General features: G+C 32.1%; 3 protein-coding genes across 12 annotated transcripts in view; 2 read left to right on the plus strand and 1 right to left on the minus strand.

Annotated features, from left to right (window-relative positions):
- Positions 1 to 4,263, plus strand: part of LOC148623848 (spectrin beta chain-like) — an 89,822-nt gene extending 85,559 nt beyond the window's left edge. For 5 of the 9 annotated variants that reach the window (XM_088566051.1, XM_088566053.1, XM_088566055.1 and 2 more), the window contains 2 exons: positions 1,385 to 1,408; positions 2,113 to 4,263. In XM_088566051.1, coding sequence (XP_088422177.1) covers positions 1,385 to 1,408; positions 2,113 to 2,319 — 231 coding nt within the window. In that variant the 3' untranslated portion in view covers positions 2,320 to 4,263. The remainder of the gene's footprint in view (positions 1 to 1,384; positions 1,409 to 2,112) is intronic. The other 4 variants (XM_088566052.1, XM_088566059.1, XM_088566057.1 and 1 more) reach the window with 3 other exon arrangements.
- On the minus strand, positions 4,020 to 21,400 carry LOC148623849 (uncharacterized). 2 transcript variants are annotated; one of them, XM_088566066.1, is made up of 4 exons: positions 21,309 to 21,400; positions 7,301 to 7,345; positions 5,245 to 5,404; positions 4,020 to 4,630 (listed from the first exon to the last, which is right to left on the minus strand). In XM_088566066.1, exons 2-4 carry the CDS (start codon positions 7,338 to 7,340, stop codon positions 4,324 to 4,326), a joined length of 507 nt encoding a protein of 168 aa, XP_088422192.1. In that variant the 5' UTR covers positions 7,341 to 7,345; positions 21,309 to 21,400; the 3' UTR covers positions 4,020 to 4,323. The 2 variants fall into 2 exon arrangements, with proteins under 2 accessions (XP_088422192.1, XP_088422193.1); XM_088566067.1 differs by lacking the exon at positions 21,309 to 21,400 and adding an exon at positions 9,519 to 9,605.
- Positions 9,664 to 18,286, plus strand: LOC148623850 (cysteine-rich PDZ-binding protein-like). Its single transcript, XM_088566068.1, has 6 exons — positions 9,664 to 9,753; positions 11,574 to 11,639; positions 12,072 to 12,126; positions 14,158 to 14,237; positions 14,449 to 14,466; positions 16,296 to 18,286. The coding sequence occupies exons 1-6, from the start codon at positions 9,738 to 9,740 to the stop codon at positions 16,358 to 16,360; spliced, it is 300 nt and encodes a 99-aa protein (XP_088422194.1). The 5' UTR covers positions 9,664 to 9,737; the 3' UTR covers positions 16,361 to 18,286.
- Positions 21,401 to 21,417: the final 17 nt, after the last annotated feature.

The raw sequence follows: 21,417 nt of genomic DNA on the forward strand, positions 1-21,417 counted from the left end.
ATTTAGCCTGATTCTTAGAGAAGTACTTAGATTCTTATTATTTGTCCATGCTAAACTCAAGTCATTTATTCAAATTGTTTAAATACATAGACCCTCCTCCCTGAAAAATCAATACAAACAAATATCATGTACACTGTAACTTTGAGCTAACTAAGTCACAACCTTTGTACTTAGTTTTCCCATACTCTCAACAATTTTTATTCAAATAATAGTAAGGCAGGTGTAGGCAGATGTAGACAAGAAGCCATTAGTAAAATAAAGTAATTCAAAAGAGGGCCTTGTTTAACCTTCAACACGGGACAAATTCCACTAATTGAAAGCTCTGAATGACCACCACAACCAAAAGTTAACAAAGTTAAGATGCTTGTTTTATTGTGTAAGTACTGCTGGTGGTTCTTAGTGTAATTATTGTTTGGTGGTTCTTCTGTTAATATTGGATGGTTCATTCTATAAGTATTTGGGGTTGTTCTGTAAGCATTGTTGGATGGTTTATTCTGTTCGTATTTTGAGGTGGTTCTTCTGTAAGTATTGTGTGCTTCAATCTGTAAGTATTTTTTTTTTTTTTTTTTGGGGGGGGGGGTTCATTCTGTAAATACTTTGGGGTGGTTCTTTCTCTTAACAATATTTTATGTTTCTTCCTGAAAGTTAATTCTTCTGTAAGTATTCCTGGGTGGTTATTTCCATAAGTATAGTTGGGTGGTTTGTTATGTGTGACTGGTGTTACCCAATCATTTATGGCACTGTTTTCCTCATTATTATGCCTTACACTTCAACGTAGGAAGTGTATTTGTTTAACTCCACCATAGAAAAATATATTTTAGTAGAACTACTAAACTTTACTGCAATGAAATTATGAATAGAATGTGCATTGATAATTCTTAACAAAGCAAAATGTGTGTGTGGTTTAACTGCTTTGGCATCATGCATGAAAACATTGCAGTGAGCTTTCAATTCAGCTATCAAGTGCAAGCCCCAAAGTTGCTTTATGCCAGCTGGTGTGAGTTTGGGGGAAAGCTTTACACATACAACTCTTGCTGCTGGGGCAGTGTTATAGCCTTCTATTAGGTATAAGCATTTTTAATCACTTTTAGGTAATTTTTTTGTAGTGTGGTTGACCATCCTTTTTAAACTGCTACATCATTGTGTTAATAAAGAGGACAAACAATCAAATGTTTTATTGTTTTGGTGTTTTTTTTATCATGATGGGATGCTTTTGGTTCATTCTTTATGATTTACATGTAAACACCATAGGTTTTTTCCCTGATAATATGATTGGTATTTTGTAATTTGAGATATAAATGTTTAAATGCTGGATTGTGTAAAAATAAGTGTCATCTGGTGTGCTCCCTTTGACACATTTGATAAGATTATCAATATTTTACAGTTGTCAAAAATTCAGAAGTATTTGGTAAGTGAAGAGGACCAGTGGTTTCAGTACCCCATACTTGCTTTTCTTCCTTTCATATTTGAGGTTACTAAAACAATTACTTGTTTAATTACAGTAATTATCTAAGAAGCTAATGACTGGTTTTATAAAAAGATACTCATCTAAAGGAAACATATGCATGGTTTTAATTATGACTAATGAAACATCAGTGAAACAACTGAAGGTTTTTTTTTACTTACTGTGTAAAAAATATTTACTTGGAGTCTAATATGTTTATCAAGTTTTATAAATATTGTTTAACCTTGTTATATTTAATACAGCAACAATTACATAATGGCTTGGTTTGGTGGTGCAGTGGCACCCAGAAATGTACTTTAACCTTGGTTTGCTTCAATTTATCCATAATGTATGCAACCTTAATTATACAAATACACCTGTCTTTCATGGGATAAGTTTAACTTTCGCTTGTATGCTGTTTACACCTAAACTGAGCTTTTAGATCCAAAATGACAAGAAAACATGTACATTCATGTATTGAAATGATGAATATATTAACAATAACTGTAGTGTACAATGACAATACAATAAGCTTTTCTTTGTAGGTACAGTGTATAGCTTCACACACTGTTAATTAAGAATTCTGAATGAATTAACAAAATTTCAACATCAAAAGTAAACCTTTGAATAATGAGGAATTTTATTATAATCCTTTTTGTTACTTTTAGTTTCGTCAGAAGACAACACCACGAGGAGATCGACCAACTTCAGAACCTGTTGCAACTAGTGAAGATCATGATCATTTTAATGAAAAAGAAAAGAAACACAAAAGTATGTTTGGATTTCTAAAGAAGAAGAAGGACAAAGATCATACAGAGCATGAACATAAAAAGGACAAAAAACACAAAGATAAGAAAGGGGATGTAACATTATAGAAAATGTCTTCCATATCATCAATGGCATTGATATTTGTTTCTCACTGCTTACATTAATAAGATGTGTAGATAAACTATATATTTGTGTAGTAGCATATTTATTTCATTTACTGTCATTAGTTGCTTAAAATAGTTCTATACTGAATAAGGTTGTAAATTTGTATTGGATTTTTGAACGTTTGAATTGTGTTTCAATTGGTTAAACAAATCTGTATAACATGGGCTATTTGATCATGGTACCAAGATAATATCATTTCTGAAAAATTAACTCCACCTTCGGGTTAATTTTCTTAGTAATTCAATTTTTATAATACATTAAATTCTTGCAATTTTCTGTATTTATTAAATTCATGTATTCTTTATTTTATTTGTTAATGCATAACAAAGTGGTCTGCTTTGTATCAAAATGTAAATGGCCTTTCTACAAATATATCAATGATCTCAGTCACATTCAGGGCTTAGAAATTTGTTATTCACTGTTTATTATCTATGTCCAATCTATGTCACAAAATGTAATTTGTTGTATTGAGAATGATACTATATAATTCTATTTTAAGACACAATTTGTTATTTTTTGTTATGTTTTTGTCTCACTGTAAAGAATTCCATGACTTCAATCATTTGCAGAGTTTTACATTTACAAAGATTATGTGGCTGAACCACACTAGTATTCAAAAGTTATGGTGCCGTAACACTGCAGACATTTCATGTGTCAGTGTTAACTAATATATGATAGTCATAACATCAAATAGATATTTGTTTCATACAGTTTCAGAGCCAGGCATTATAATCACTCTACACACTTATAGATATCAACAAAGGGCCTAGTCGTATATTCAAATACATGTACTGTGAAAGTACTATTGTTAGTGGTGCTCCAATTTTCATGATTTTCATTGGTAGGCCAGCCACAAAATTATGTTCCCAATGAATAGGAAATTGCCATTATTGTGTATACTGAAAACTTCAAAACCATAAATTCAAGATTCTACAAACTTGTGTTTCTTCCCTGATCCATCAATTAAAGTACTTTCACAGTATGTGCTTTTTATACTTGTATATTTATGCATGTATAACTTCTGTACAATCCACGTTGAACTACTTTCCATATATCTTCCATTGCACATTGCTGAAAAGTTTTGTATGGATATAGGTTTTGCAGAGGCTATTTAATGATTTTTGTGTACAGATATATACATACATATAAGATTGAAGTGCTAACACTAGCTAGGTAATAAATTTGTTGTTTTTTTTTATGCAATACTTTCTTGTTACTGTATGTTTTTAATTTTTTTTTGTTTAGATAGTTATTATTTATACATTTTTATATAATTCCTTGTATGCAATTTATGGGACCAGTTATTTTGTATTGTGATGTGTTTTCCAGGGACCAGTGATTCTGAATTATTGTATTTTCTTGGGCCAACAAATACTGAAGAAGATCTGATTATATTAATACTCTTTAACATATGCTATAGTGAACTGTATAACAGGGTTCAGACTCTGACTTCTATTACAGAAGAATTTTATTTACCAAAATTATTCAAGATAAACTGATTCATTTTGAATCATTGATGTTGGTTTATTTGTTTTCTTTTTTTTTTATTCTGCAAGGTAAAGGATTCAGTAAATTTTATTTAAAGAAATTCATTCAATCTTCTTTTATGAGATGTTTTTACAGGTTTTATATTTTGACAGTGTACTACATTAGTTATTTATTAAAGATTTTTTTTTTCAAGCAATACTCAAGCATTAAAGGTGTTATGGAATTTGTGTTGAATATATTCAGAGCAAGATTGTGATTAGGCTATATTAGATGTGTATATTTATAGCTTATTAACAGATGCCAAACATGATAACATATCGTCAGTATTTGTTCATACATATAAAAGCTGGGCAAGTATATTTTTTTCCAGAAAAATATAATAAATTAATATAAAAATATTAATATCTTAATTTTATATATAGCCTACTGTTACACAGACACAAAAAAAGTTAAATTCATTATTTATTAATGAAAACAGATGTATTAGCATCTCTGGTTATTTTATCACAAGGTAATACTTCTCCATTCATACAGATGTATACACCATGTGCTTTGAGAGATTGCAAGGCTCCTATTGCACATCCAACATTGAAGTCAGCATCACTGTCCTTAAATGTTTCTGGTAGAAAGGCTCCTGTGATAGCAATAATCTTGGGAAGTTTATGTATTGTGAGGAACTCTCCTGTTTCTATCATTGTATCTGTACCATGGGTGATCAGAATTTTATCCTGCACAGAATTGGTGCATATGTTTAATATACTTGACCTGTAATCAAAAATTAAATGTCACCTGGATTCTGATTATTTAATGTTATCTAAAACCACTTTGTTTTGCTTAAATGTGAAAATACACACCTAAGGCAATCCTAATCTAAAGTAGAAACCTAGTCAAAACTCACTGGGTAATACTACCAGTTCTCTCCACAGAAACTAAATAGGAAACCTCTAAAATCATTCAGACAGAAAAATAACAAGGAGAAGCCAAATTTTATCATATAATAAAGAATTTGTGAATGTGTCATCAAATTCCATTCTGTGGTTTCAGAGGAATTGCAGATGGGAACTGGGGACTTTAAAATGATAAAAACCAATAATATTATTTTCAAGATAGTTTTATAGTGATTAAAAAGTTCATGATAATTTTGGTAGATATATGAAAATGAATATGTTTAATCATTAATGTACTCAATTTTTGGCAAACTTGACAAGTAAATATTAATCAAGACAACTAAATGAATTTGAAGTTGTCAAAGAATTATATCCTTTGTCTTGCTTGATGAGATAGATTTGAAAGCATTGGTATAAAGATATGTGGTAAACTGGTGAGTCATTCAATAGCCTAATGCAGTAGTTTCAGCAGCTGACAGGATTGGTTTGTACCTGTCTCCTTCTGTAATATCCTGACTATCCTTTCTACAGGCAGTCACAATTTCCACATTATATGGAACTTTTACTCTAGTTACAATTCTCTCAACTGCAGCTTCCATAATCTCAAAGGCATATCCCAGTTTGGTCTTCGGATACTTCTTGTCAATGGTACCTATACGAATCATTGAACAAAAAAAAAAATATACTGAGTTGTAAGTTAATAGTATAGATCCGGTTTTTGTTTCGTTTGCTAGTATCTAAACAGAAATTATTTCAAAGCAAATATCTTCTTTGGAATTAACTTCTGAAGATACACCTGACGCACAGGCACCTGCGAATTCGTTCTAGTCGCCTTATTTTATGAATGAGTAATCAAGGTTAAGGTATAGCGGTAATCAAAAGAATGTAATCCAGGGACAAAGACCAGACATGGAAAACAGACATGCACAACAAAGAACATAAAGTAACTAAAATCATACATACAAAGTAACAAAAGCAAATGAGCAATCGGACTCCACTAAAAACGGGGATCGTGGACCAGGTGCACCGGTGGGGTAAGCGTCCTCTGCTTTTCTAGAAACACCCGCCGAGTTGCTCATAAAGTCAAGTCCGGGGTAGACAAACGAGGAAAGGAAAACTGACCCGTTGAATAAATCAGTTTTCATGGTGCAGATGGATACACCATAACGATCCACGAGTTCATGATGACGACCATAAAACTTCTGTAGTGATGACTTCAATCTTGTAACAACATAACCCTGTTCCAGAAGCCTATTTGTTAGAGTTAGCGCGATACAAAAAGTCTGCGTAGTTTCGGCAAGCTCTGGCATAACGTATGAGTTTTGAAATGAACACTCCATACGCAGGTGCTGAAGAGATGTTGACAATGCTGAATGAAAAGTCATCACGTTTGTAAAGTTTGGTCAATAGTTTTCCTTTACCATCGATTTCTAAGTGTAGGTCAAGATATGAGGCTGACTTCACAGTGTCTGTAATATCCTTTATCTCAAGTTCTTTTGGGTAGATGCGATGTATCAAATCCCCGAAATTAAGATTGTTTAAAGATAACACGTCATCTATATAGCGGAAACTGAGATTGAAGGATCTAGCCAAACGATATTCTTTCTTTCTGATCAGATCAGCTATAAAGTCAGCCTCATAAGAGTGAAGGAATAGGTCAGCAAGTAAAGGAGCACAATTTGTTCCCTTTGGAATGCCGACCGTTTGTTGAAAAACACGTCTACCACACTGGACAAATATGTTGTCGATTAAAAATTCCAGCATTTTGTAAACATCTTCCTCTGTATATTTGGAAGATGGTTTGGAATTATTTCTTACAAAGTATGGGGAATCTCTACCAAGAACTATATATTTGTATCTAGGTGTACCATCTTTTTTTGGAAAAACAACGATGTATAATGTTTTTAAGTCGGGCTTTTAACTGAGTATGGGGAATAGAAGTATACAGTGTTGAAAAATCATAGGTTTTAATGCTATTATATTCAGATGATATTCTTAAATTGATTGTCTTCCAAAAGAACTTTCGAATTGTTCAGGATCCACATTGAATCAATACCACTACGGGAGTAACAAGTGTTGTGGTAGGACTGCAGACCCTCTTTGACAGTTGTGAGGATAGAAGTTAAAAGTTTTGAAAGAGGTTTGGTGGTACACTTTGCAGATCCAGCTATGAAACGTTGTTTGTATGGATTCTTGTGGAGTTTAGGAATCCAGTACATAGACGGTAAATCACAATCATCGTCCTTGGTAGAGCGACCAAAAGAGGAAAGCACAGATTTATGGTTTTCCGCAATCTCTTCTTTGGAGAGTGTGGTAGCATAATAGGTCTTATCACTGCTATTATTTTCTACGTCTAATTCTGATAATAAACATTGGATGTAAAACGTTTTGCAGGCAAAAACAATGTTGTTTTGGACTTCGTCTGCTGGTACGACAACATATATGTCATTAAGATAAGTATTTTCATTGGTTTTTCTCCCATTCATGTTGTCAAAATGGTGAAGTGATTGTGAGTAAACAAATTAATATTCAGTGAACGCAATATTACCTCCAGTCTGTATTACTAGAATTCCTGAGACATCGCCCATCTTATCTGAAAAAAAGGTAATGAAAGACTATTGTTTCTAGTACTTAGTTCAGACTTGGCATTAGTACTGATAAAACAAGTTTCTACATTTCATTCAAGAAAATAACATATGGCACGCAATTTCAATTTTCGACACAGTTTTTTCGAACGCCACTAAGTTATCAGTATTTGGCCAATCGGGATACAGAATTGCGATCAGATGACTTGCGTTTCCATAGAAGAGCGTCCTTAAGGTGAAAGGGTAAAAAGCGAAACTATATCGACTGCGTCGGAAAAACACCGTTTTATAAATTGTTTCGCTCGTTCAACGCATGGTATTGTTCTCGAACCTCAATTGTGACGGAGGGGCAAATTCCATGAAAAGTATATAATTTACTGCTATTACCAATAATTGACTCGCATGAAGCAAGGGCATGTTTACTAATTTATAGTTCGACCAATGCTTCTTACGGTGCTGAAACGTCAAGTAATTCATTGAGCGCGGTTACGGCGGAGTTGCTCTTGGAAGAGATACGAAGATAAATTCGATTCAGTACATGTTACAACAAAAAACGTAGCTCGAATTTAATGAAAACTAACATACACGACAAGAGCATGCTCACAAAATTGCAGCAAAACAGGCTGTATACAGCATCTTAAAATATACACTAAAGTGACTACAGCATGCAAGAATATGTCTTCATTGAAGTACATCCTAAAGGCATGTTACTTATTCATGAAATGATATGTTTCAATGACGATACGAAGCGAGAGCATCTTAAAGCTTTGTTGCTTGAGTTGAATGGATGGGCTTGAATTGTCCTCATACGTAGCATTGTGCCCTTCCCTGTACCCTTTTTTAGTGTTTTTCTCCTAATTTGTTCTTTATTCAAATGCTAAGCCAAACGGCAGAAGTTGAAATTACTGAGGACAGAAGCATGAACAATTGTAAGTTTTGTAATTCTATTCATTATTGTTCCCAAACGTTTATGGTATCTAAGTTTGAGAGATTCGGTTTCAAGTGTATAGCTATCAACAAATCATTATGTTGATTGTAAAATTACCAGGTGTTGTCTTCAGCATAATTGTAGAGTGTGCCATATTTAATAAAGAAACATACATCGTTTATAAAAAAAAAAAAATAAAATTATAACGGTCCAAGGATTGGGCCTTGGGTGCACACTTTCGTATATCAGCGCAAATGATATTTTTTATTGCGACTTATGATAAAAATGAGGAGATAAAATGAGACGAGTCACCATATGCAAATAAGTCTACAAGAATTTCATGGGGTAAGGTAAAAAGCCATAGAAAGGTCCATATGAACGGCGGCTACATAGCAATTTTTGCTCAAAGCTACACCCCTATATTCTAGTAATTTCAAAACGCTTCCTGTATACTCATTAAGGCTTCATGGAACACACAGACAAGGGCTTCTTAACAGTAGCCCCTTTACCTTTATATAAATACGAAGGGCGGAGAATAGATCATAGTATATTAATTAAATCATATCAAGGGAATGGGACATATATGTCCTTTGCCAAATAGTTCTATCGTACCAGTTCTACTGTCAACAGTTGCCAACTTGTTTCTCACTGTTGGGCACCTAACCAACGCTTTATTTTGAAGAAAAAATTACGAACAGATGGACGGACCAGGGAGTGTATATAATATGAAGTCCCTGGACAGTTAGACACTGGTATACCGAAATACGTTCCGCCTTAAAAGATGGTGGTAAAAATGCTTAATATGCACATAGTACACATAGTTTTCAAATGATCAATATTTCCGATTCATTTGCATTGTCATATGAATGCGTATTAATGAACTCCGTGTTAATTTAACTAATTCTAGTGAAAAAGTATTTCCGCTGCTTATTCTCGATTTTTTTAGGTAAAAAATGTTAATTTGAATAAAAAATTGGCATGTTAGGCTCATTTGTACTGAGATTATTTTTTCCCTTTCTCATCAACATGTCTATCATATTAGTTTTAAAATTATCTTTTGTCTTTTTAAATGCACAGACACATATTAAGACAGTTTCTTATTCATAAATAGAAAACAAATGGTTGAGTGGGAACATTACAGTTCTTATCATATTCGGTTTCTAATGGGTTTATATCATCTGATGATATATACAGATTTATTGTTTTATGTAAAACGCCAACAACTTTGTAAATACTGCGAGTTAAGGACTTACCAATAAGATGACCCTGGCTGACTACAGTTACATGTAATAATTCTGTGTATTTCAGAAGAAGTCTGTGCTACTCATTATAATAAAAAGATTCGTTTTTATATTATTTACGGTATTCCGTTTTTACCGAATACAGTTAATTTATTAGAATTTAAACTGGTTCCGCTTGCACACACAAAACCAGTAAAAGATAGTAAACAACAATAGTCAATACGAGACAAGATGGTTTGTGAAAAATGTAAGTTTTAACCAAATATAAATGTGATTTTAAGTATACATTTCTAAGAACTTTTTTTCGTGTACATATATATACAATCCTTAATTCATTATGTTTTAATTTCGTCTTTTTGTATCCTAAATTATAATTTCATGCTGGACTCTTCGATCAGTGTTCAGACTTAAGTAATAATATTTCGTATTATTTTGATTATAATTATTCACCGTTAAGTTCGAGTAGATATTATTTTTCATCTTAATGAGAAGTCAGTTTCATTAAGGCAGTGGCTGATCGTCCATGCATAAGAATGCATGATGAATCGAACCATAAGTAATGGACCATGACAAAATGGGATCATAGTGGAATCAGACCAATAAATTTATTTTCTATGCTTGAGAAGACAGTTTCATAAAGGCAGTGGCACCTCATCCATGCATTAGCATTCATGGTCAGGGAGCCTCTTCAGACTAATCGTCCACACATCTGGTTTGTGTAAAAAAAAAACTTGGGATCGTGGCGGAAACCCCAGATTCGTTACGGAAGTATTGTTGAAAACTTATCCACAAATGTAAGACTATTAATGGCTTTGTGAACTGTGTTCACAATTGATAAACTGAAGTTTCCTATTTGTGTTTCAAAAATGTATGTACTATAGTTGGACGGCATATTTGATAGCGAGAGCATGCCCCTTTGCTTGAAAATGGACAGATTTTATGTTAGTCAGACACAAAACAAGTAACAGAAAACTGAAAATATGATGTTTGGTGCCAAATTTGATGCATCGTCTTTACCAGACGTTTTAAAATTTGTAATAAAATCTTGCACTAAAATGTAAAATATCCCACATGTTAAAAAGTACTTCCGTGCTAATGCATGAGATGTTCTTCATAATTTAATTTCTAGAAAAAAGGGTCGACCAGTTTAAATGGACATGTAAGGAGAAATTGTCTGACCAAGACTCACAAGCTTGTGATTACTTTCTGGAATGGCAGCATTATGATTTAAAATGTGCCAGACTGAATCATGTACCAAAACAATCTTTCTGGATGTGCTAAATTTTTAGATAGTATTTCAAATTTTTTAAATGTGTATTTTGTTTTAATTTTGAATGATTTTTAATCGATATTTGTTACATCAGATATGATTAAAAAAACTTAATTGTTTTTGTATCATTTTGTATAGATTTGTACAAGATAAATTTCTCATGATTTCCACATTACTAACATAAATGACCATTTGTGTAGTGATTCCATGTGTTATTGACTCAAACCAGACTGTGGACGATTAGCCTGAAGAGACTCCCCATTGACAAATGTGTGGACGAGCAGCCACTGCCTTTCATAAAGGATGTTACCTCAATGATGTGTGATCCACATGCATACACTCAGGTTTTATCCTTGTGACACAGACATTATGTGATCTGGCAGGTATTCCATGCATTTTAGGATGAGAACACTTGGCCTGCATTGTGCTAGTCTAACACTATAAGCCAGATTTTCATTGTGCTAGCTCATAGGAGCAAAGGTTGGCAGCTAGGCATGTCACCACACTTGTAAACATTATTCTGATTTCAAGCCAACTGGACGTCACTCTATCTATTATTTGAGGGAGATGCAGTGACTACTAGTTTTAAAGTCTTTCAATAGTATGACTTGATGACTTGGCTGAGGATCAAACTTACAATGTCACACACTCAAAGTGAGCACCTGACTTGAATAATAAAACCATTTAGTCCAAGCCTTTAAGAAAATTCTGGTCAACAAAACAGGCAAAACAATCCAGACCCCCTGATTATTTATTGTTTTCAATAAATCTTTTTTTAAATGAGTTTTGTTATTTAGGTGAAAAGAAGCTCGGTAAAGTTATAACACCAGATCCATGGAAGTCAGGGGCTAGAAATACAACAGGTTTGTATTATTATTCTGTGTTTCATTAAAGACAGACATGTGAAAAATTAGCATGTGAGTGAAATTTCCATGAGATAAAGATTTGGATGTTATAATTTACAATTTTTTGTGCAGTTTGAAAACAGTAAGTATAGATACAACACCAGAATATGTACAGACCAAAGGTAAAATTCAGATTTGTCTTAGGAAACAAATTCAGTGTGAAAGGATACATGTATGTTTATTGTTAATTTTGTCAAACTTTATTTAAAACATTAAACATGAGAAAACATGTCATCAATGGTATGCATTGCTTTACTTAGAAGTCTGATTTAGATAATAAAATAGTCTGCAAGTTTTATGGCTAATTATATTATAGTTGTGATTATTATTTGTTTATATTTTCATCTCTCAGAATTGTTAGTCGTATATTTGTTTGTTTGTTTTATCTAGAGGGTGGAGGTAGAAAAGTTGGAGAAAACAAAGCACTTACAGCTAAGAAAAACAGGTTTGTCTAAATATGACACATTGATATACTTTGCACTAATGAGAGAAAAAGGAGGGTGTTGAACTAACAAGTGAGATTTATCATTCAGCTTTAACTTCCTGATCTTTAAAGTAGCAAGATATTTAAAACATTTTTTTTGTTAGGAAGAAATTTTACCTTTACTTATTGTGCTTGATGAGAAGAAAATGTAGAGTCTGTTAGTTTTGTCATTTACCCATGACCCCTGAAAACTTGGAGTACATGTAGTAGCAATGTAACTATATAGGGTCATTTTCAGATTTTTTTAATTTCTTATTTCTTTTATTTTATATTTTTAACCAACTTCATTTTGGTCAGAATCTTAGAATCTGTCAAATATTAAATCACAATCCAAATTCAGAGCTGTATTCCATATATTGGGATATTTTGATAGCAGTTTTATTCAAGCTTACTTGGCACCTCACTTCAAAGTGCCAAAATTAAACACTCCATATATAACCTATGAAAAATTAGGTGGCCAGTGTATATCGGTGTATTGGTAGGTGTAGACAAAAGCTAGATTAATGTCGTAATATGTCTGACTTGCGTATGAAAGTTATAGATAAATATTTTGATTTGATGAGAATCCTGCCATTTGATTGGTTTGTTGGCAATAATCAACATTGTTTCAATTGTATAAAGTAACTTGCTATTTAGGCCACGCCCACCTTTTATGGAATTACTTTTTGTTTCGTCAACATCCGAAACAACGTTTTCAGGCACATTTTAATGTTGAAACGTTTTTGTGACAATAAATTATTAACTAACTTTATGTCCGCTGGGTTTATGTCAAATACCTGCTTTAATAACTGTGTCTTCAATTTTGGAAAATAACTGAACATTTCGCAGTGATGAAATGGCAGCGTCTTGCCGCTGATTTTAAAATGGCGACCAATTTGTTTACTAGAATTACTACATGGCTGGAAAATTAAAGTTGCTATTTACTCAGTGTTAATAAAAGTGATGGGTTATCCATTTTTTTTATTTTTAATTAAAATATGTATTCAATTTCTGATTAGTTTATACGCTATAACCTAATTTGGGTCTGTTTATGCTGAATAATCCGCGAAGTGGATTATGTTCCAGTGTAAATGGACCCAAATTAGGTTATAGCGTATAAACTAATCAGAAATTGAATATATTCATTAAATAAATCTTAGAGAGATTTATGTAATTACCAATTCATCATTAATTTGAGTCATTATTTGAAAACTATCAGTTTAAATGATTTATTTCACGCACAAACATAAACTGAAAACAAAAATGATAAAGGTTCACACAAGCTAGTATTTTATTTAGGCTAATAATCTTAATGACAGACAACTTTATAAGGGAAAAGATAATTGCTATTAATTATCTTTGCGGTTATTTGATTGTAATAAAACAGAAGTGATAGTCAGATTAACCAAGCCACATGTATCCATTATCCTCCACTTGAATAGTCATCAAATGTGAAATTGAAGCGAATAAACTTCAGTACTAAATTTGTCACTGGTTGTTAGATTCCATTGTGAAGAACATTCACCTTTCTGAATGCACCAAAATTAAACATGTACATTGTCACAGAAAACTGCCAAAATAATCCAATTTACAGTATGGCAGTTAAGTCCTCATTTAGCTGTTCAGGGTTGGACCAAACTCTGTGCAGCATTTTATTATTTATATTATGATAGATTTAATCAGAAACATGTCAGAAACATCTTCAATGGAATAAGAATGACAACAGTATGACAATATATCTGTTAATGAACAGTAACAATGAGTTCAAAATAGAATACAGATTACAGTATGAAGATGTCTATGTGGTATTGTGTGTGCTTATACCACAGGAGTACCAAAAATTTCAGAAAGCAATAATCTAAGTCTAGCACCTTCAACACTCAAAACTCAATAATTTGGGGGAAAATTGAGCAGAGTTGTGGTTTCCTCATACACATTTGTTTTAAAATGAGTTAAAACAGTTTTATAATGTAAAAGTATGAAGGTTATGCATCTTTTCTTTTTTTATTGTAGATTTGCTCCTTATCAGGGATTTGAGAAGTGTAAGATTTGTAAATCCTCAGTACACCAGAAAGGATCTCATTACTGTCAAGGTACATGATTTCTGAATACTCCATTTACAGTTAGAAATGAGCAACATCTTAGGATGATTAGTATCATATATCAAACATTGTATGTGACATAATTAATTCACTGTAACATATGTATACTGCTGAAGAATAAATAAAAATAGACATTTGCCAAGTCCTTCAATATTTTCAATTGTGTACTGGCACTGATATCTATTGTTTTCTTCTCTTGCAGGTTGTGCGTACAAGAAAGGTGAGTAATACTTAAGTATTTGCACACTCCTTGGTGCACTGACTTAAAAAGCAGTACACATACTCTCTTTGTCTAAATTTGATATCTGTGAATAGTCATACTAGTCCCTCATTTTAATTTTTAAGATTTACGAGTTTTATAAGTACATTTATTACATTGTATTTACTACGTTTAAATGACCAAACAGTGAAATAACAGTAGATATATTCTACTTAGAGTTGGGATGTTCTTACTGGAATAACTTTAGATATATTCTACTTGACGTTATGACATTTAGATATATTCTACTTGACATTATGATGTTCTTACTGGAATAACAGTAGATATATTCTACTTAGAGTTATGATGTTCTTACTGGAATATCAGGATCTTTTTGTTTATTCTTATTGACTGTTTTAAGTAAAATATAAGTAGTTTGTCTCCAAATTATTTTATTCTAAAAATTACCAAAATGTAATACTTTGGGAAAGAGTTACCTTTAAGTTTTGTGTAGTAGAACACTTTTTTTAAATCATACTAATACATCCATGAAAGTGTTCAGTTTCCTGTGTTTGCTTTTAGATTATCAACCTTTAGTAGAATAATATGTGGTGTGATAAGATATCCCAAACAAACATTTTCCATTTATATTTGTTGATAAGCAACTTTGTGTGTGGTCATTGTTTTCTCCATTCACTATAGGTTGATATTTCATTGTTTCTCCATACAGTATAGGTTGATGCTTCATTGTTTTCTCATACAATATAGGTTTATGGTTCATTGTTTTCTGTTGATGCTTCATTGTTTTCTCATACAATATAGGTTTATGGTTCATTGTTTTCTGTTGATGCTTCATTGTTTTCTCATACAATATAGGTTTATGGTTCATTGTTTTCTGTTGATAGGTTGATGCTTCATTGTTTCTCCATAGAATATAGGTTGATGGTTCATTGTTTTCTCCATACAGTATAGGTTGATGGTTCATTGTTTTCTGTTGATGCTTCATTGTTTTCTCCATACAATATAGGTTGATGGTTAATTGTTTTCTCCATACACTACAGGTTGATGCATCATTGTTACCTCCATACACTATAGGTTGATGCTTCATTGTTTTCTCCATATACTATAGGTTGATGCATCATTGTTTTCTCCATACACTATAGGTTGATAGTTCATTGTTTTCTCCATACAGTATAGGTTGATGGTTCATTGTTTCCTCCATACAGTATAGGTTCATGGTTCATTGTTTTCTGCATACAGTATAGGTTGATGGTTCATTGTTTCCTCCATACAGTATAGGTTAATGGTTCATTGTTTACTGTTGATGGTTCATTGTTTCTCCATACAGTATAGGTTGATGGTTCATTGTTTTCTCCATACACTATAGGTTGATGGTTCATTGTTTTCTCCATACACTATAGGTTGATGATTCATTGTTTCCTCCATACAGTATAGGTTGATGGTTCATTGTTTCTCCATACAGTATAGGTTGATGCATCATTGTTTCCTCCATACAGTATAGGTTGATACTTCATTGTTTCTCCATACAATATGATTGATGGTTCATTGTTTTCTGCATACACTACAGGTTGATGGTTCATTGTTTCTCCATACAGTATAGGTTGATGGTTCATTGTTTTCTCCATACACTATAAGTTGATGCTTCATTGTTTCTCCATACACTATAGGTTGATGATTCATTGTTTTCTCCATACAGTATAGGTTGATGCTTCATTGTTTCTCCATACAGTATAGGTTGATGGTTCATTGTTTTCTCCATACACTATAAGTTGATGCTTCATTGTTTCTCCATACAGTATAGGTTGATGCTTCATTGTTTTATATTTTAGGTATATGTGCCATGTGTGGGAAGAAGATAATTGAGACAAAGAACTATAGACAAACCTCAGTATAATTCAACATCAGTAGACAGTACATACTTTCAGACAAGAGGAAAATCAAATCTAATGCCAACAATCTGTTTATTTATATCTTTTTACACTCTTTGAATATAATGTAAAAGTAATAGACAGATAGATATTTTATTTTTAAGTACAGCTTGGCATATATAAACATAACATCACATTTACACATAGTCATGACACTTGAGTATTTTTTTTTACCACCCAGCCTTTAGAGGCTTATGATGCACTAACATTTTATTACAGTTATAACATTTAAATTAGAGATCTTTTCTAACTTTCAATTTTGAGGCTAAAATTATTCATTTTATCTATACACAACCTAAGTAATAATAAGACTTATCTAAATTTTTTATTTGAACTTACAAGTTATTTATTATAGCCCTGCTTTGAAAGTGGGTGATATGTAGTTATCCTTGTGTCTGTTTGAAAGTGTGTGGTGTGTAGTTATCCTTGCGTCTGTTTGAAAGTGAGTGGTGTGTAGTTACCCTTGCATCTGTTTAAAAGTGGGTGGTGTGTAGTTATCCTTGCGTCTGTTTGAAAGTGGGTGGTGTGTAGTTACCCTTGCATCTGTTTAAAAGTGGGTGGTGTGTAGTTTTCCTTGCGTCTGTTTGAAAGTGGGTGGTGTGTAGTTCTCCTTACATCTGTTTGAAAGTGGGTGGTGTGTAGTTCTCCTTGTGTCTGTTTGAAAGTGAGTGGTGTTTAGCTACCCTTTTGTCTGTCTGAAAGTGGATGGTGTGTAGTTATCCGTGTGTCTGTTTGAAAGTGGATGGTGTGTAGTTACCCTTGTGTCTGTTTGAAAGTGGGTGGTATGTAGTTATCCTTGTGTCTGTTTGAAAGTGGGTGGTATGTAGTTACCCTTGTGTCTGTTTGTCCATTTGCTATTTTTCTCTCAATCCACTTGATATTTTGACAGAGGTTTTATATGGGTATGTAATATCATGGGATTCAATTTCAGCAAAACATGCTTGGTTTAAGTTTGATATAGTCTACATATTTTCTTTTCATGTTGTTATGCTTATCAAATATATCGACGTAATATTCTAATACATTGAAAGAATTCCTTTTATATCCTTACAGATTCTCAAGGTATAGACCGTATCATAGCTTCCTGTCTATACTTCTATATAATTATCTTTTAATTTATTTCTCACTTAAATGATTACATTATGATGTATGTAATCAATATTTTAAGTATGACAGATGATGTATAATCCTTGGGTAAAAAACGCTAAAGAATTACTAAATAAACTTGGATATTCATATATTTTGAATAAGAATATGACTTTCAAAAAAGAAATTAAAAGTGTAAAACAAAGAATAATAGATCAAAATTTGTAAATACAAAACTCTAAAATACTTCAATCTTCAAAAGAAGAATTTTTAAGAACCACATATAAGATGGGACAAAGACCAACATATGTAGAAATTTTTGTAAACGTTGCATAACGTGCAGCTATTTCAAAAATGTGGACAAGCCCCCATTATCTTATAATAGAAAAGGGTCGACATAGTAATGTACCTATTTCAGAACATTTGTGTAGGGTATGCAATTTAAGTCGTGTTGAAAATGAAGAACATTTCTTACTTCATTGTTCTCATTATGAAGAAGAAAGACAGAAATTAATCGATAAAGTTCCTGGCTTTACAGATTACAATACTAGATCCAAAATCAGTATTGTTTTAAATAGTTATTCACAAACTATTTTGAGAATGTCCTCCACATTTATACTTAATTGGTTTAAAATTAGAGATACAAGTCTCCAATAATATTGAATATGACAGAAATATTAAGCAATTGAATTGTAATGTTATATCTTATATTGATCATGTTTCACTGTAATGTACAATTATTGTTGTAATAGGCCATAACCATGCACTGTAATTGAGTTTGTGCCAATAAAGTATCTGTATTTGTACACTACTTCACAGTGGAGACTTTGTGAGTGGAGTCACACTGTCTCCAACCAACACAGTGGAGTCACCACTTATATGAATATTTATCTCAGTGGGAAGTTTTACATCCAGCTCAGTCTGGATTTAGACCTAAACACTCCTGCCAAACTGCTCTTGTGAGTATTGTGGATAAATGGCTATGCAAGATGAATAATGGAAACATAAATGTGGCTATATTTTTAGACTTTAAAAAGCCTTTTGATGTTGTTGATCATGATATACTTTGTAAAAAAACTAATGATCTATGGTGTAAATGACAGTACTGTGCAATTTTTTAAGCCCTATCTAAAGGATAGAAAGCAGCAAGTAAATATTTTAAACACTTTCTCGTCAAAAAAAAACCTATTAGCTTTGGCGTTTCTCAGGGTTCCATACTTGGGCCACTTTTATTTGTTATATTTATTAATGATCTTCCTCTTGACATGCATAATACTAATGTTGATATGTATGCTGATGATACAACCATACACAAATCTGGGAAAAATATTAATTTATTACAACAGGATGTGCAAGATGATCTAAGAAATGTTGAAAACTGGTGTAGAAATAACTGTATGTTTATCAATCCTAATAAAACAAAGTGTATGATTATTGGAACAAGGCAAAAACTGTCAAATGTTGATATACCCTCCTTAATAGTTAATGATAAAGCTTTAAAATTGTCATCATGTGAAAAACTACTTGGTGTAAAAATTGATGATACTCTAAGCTGGCAATGTCATGTTGATCATATATGCTCTAATATTTCATCAAGATTGTATCTCCTAGCAAAGATTAAGAAATATGTGAACATTGAAACGACAAAAACGTTCTATAATGGATACATTCTTCCACATATTGACTACTGTTGTGTTGTATGGAGTGGCTGTGGCTCTGAAGGATTAGACAAAATTCTTAAACTCCAAAAATGGGCTATCCGCCTCATTCTAGATGCTGAACCCTTTTCTCCATCAGAACCCTTGTTCAAAAAATTGGGAATCATGAAAGTAGAAACATGGATTAAATATCACAAATACCTATTAATCTATAAATCTCTGCATGGGGAAGCACCAAGCTACATATCGGAAAACTTTAACTATGTTTCAAGAAACAAACCTTATTCACTAAGAAATGCTGAACAAGGAAATTTGATAATTCCAAAAATTAAAACTGAACTTTTCAGACATTCATTCATATATTCTGGATCTGTCTTGTGGAATAAGTTACCCAAACATTTATGTAATCAAGCCACTGGCAACGCATTCAAAATCAATCTAAAGAAGTACCTTAACATTTTTGAATAGAGTATCTTAAAAGAGAAAATTGTTGCTGCTTACACTTTTTTTTTTATGTTCTATATTGTATTATCTTAAAGTGATATGGTATTGTAAAATCAGTTTTTGTTTTTGTGTTGTGTTGTTTATTTTTAATTTCTAGTAGATATAGTTTTTGTGTGTGAGGGCCTCGGGGAAGATTACCTTGTAAACTAACTGTGAGGGCCTCAGGGAAGATTAGCTTGTAAACTAACTGTGTAACCCTCTTGAAATAAAGATTTTATTATTATTATTATTATTATTATTATTATTATTATTTGAGTTATATACAGAAAAAAATAAATGAGAAATACTGGAATGAAGTAATTTTACCTCAGTTTTTAATTTAGTGGAGACATAGTGGAGGAAAATGGTGGCTCTACTGTAAAGAGTAGAGAAATTAAAATTTAGGGTGATGGTACATGTAGTGTACATATATGCCAAAAGACACGAAAACTTGGGCTTTCAACATTTCAGCTTTAGTGAGCATGTTTTTAAATCCAAATTTTACCTTCTAGAGTGGAAAAATAATGAAAAATTGATTTTTCCAATTTAATTTTTGAATGATATGAAATGGAGAGAAACTGCTTGTGAAAATTTACTCACCACCTGTGATTAAAAGTTGTATCCTTGTTTTAATCAATCACTGAGAATTTAACATTTAGTTCTCACATATCATTGTTTAAGTTTGAAGTTCTTCATACTGATAGTCAGTTTTCATGTTCACTTAGTTCAGATTATAAGTAAATGAAATATTTCCATAAGTACTATTTATACTTCTTGCAATTACCTCCAGGAAAATGTTAATGACGAATTATTACACTGAACTTATAACAACTTTTTGTAATGTATTTTTATGTGAATGTATTTGTGTAATGATATTAATGATTTAATGAGCATATTGATGAATGAATGATGGCATATATCCTTATCTTGAAATAAACTATGAATTGTTAGTTTTGTTATCTGTAAATAAAATGACCACTATGGCTAAATATAGAATGTAACTTTGGCTCTCAAAGTGAAGAGGGCCTTAAACAGAATCTAACATTCAAGTAATGTGAGGGAAGAAAATTTTTAGGGGTAGAATTTGTGAAAAAAGATTTCAAGATGTGTTTGTGTGGTATGTCCTTCTTTGGATCTGCGCATGGCATCTTTTAATGAAAGTTTCAGTATAAACACATGAATAACATAAAAATTATTCTGTAGACATAATATCCTTTGATAATTTAAAAAAAAAAAAACGTATTAATAATTTTCCCTTATTATTGCCTTTATTTGTGTCGGACAAATTTTATTCTGTCAAAATTAAGTAATGGACCAAAAAGAATAGACAAATTTTAATGCTTGTGGATTTTTAGACAAACCCAAGGGACCTTATATTACATTCCATGGAAAACCATAAAAATTGGTCAAAGAAAATCCACATTATGGCCACCTCCAAAAAATATCTATACTGTTCGAGTAGGAGAACAACTATTTGACAATGAGACTTAAAGTAAAACTTCGGGACCTTGTGCAATATTAATACTAAATATGGGCCTTATCAATTACCTGTATATTGTAATGTGTTATCTTTGACACAGATTGTCCACCCAAAATCTCAAAATAAAGATTGAGTTTCATTATAGTCAGACAGTAAAAAATATCGAAAACATATCGACGATTTAGTATTATTTAGTGTGGTACATACCTCCGTCTTGCCACTTTTGTAAATTACTTAATCCAAAAAAATATATTTAGTTATTTACGGTAATGACAGGTGCGCTGCATTACTTCCCTTGTTTTTGGTTTTCAATGTA

The sequence above is a fragment of the Perna viridis genome, chromosome 2, assembly GCF_037379345.1.
Source record: "Perna viridis isolate PV_CMFRI_1.1 ecotype Kerala chromosome 2, ASM3737934v1, whole genome shotgun sequence".
In the NCBI taxonomy this organism is placed as follows: Eukaryota; Metazoa; Mollusca; class Bivalvia; order Mytilida; family Mytilidae; genus Perna; species Perna viridis.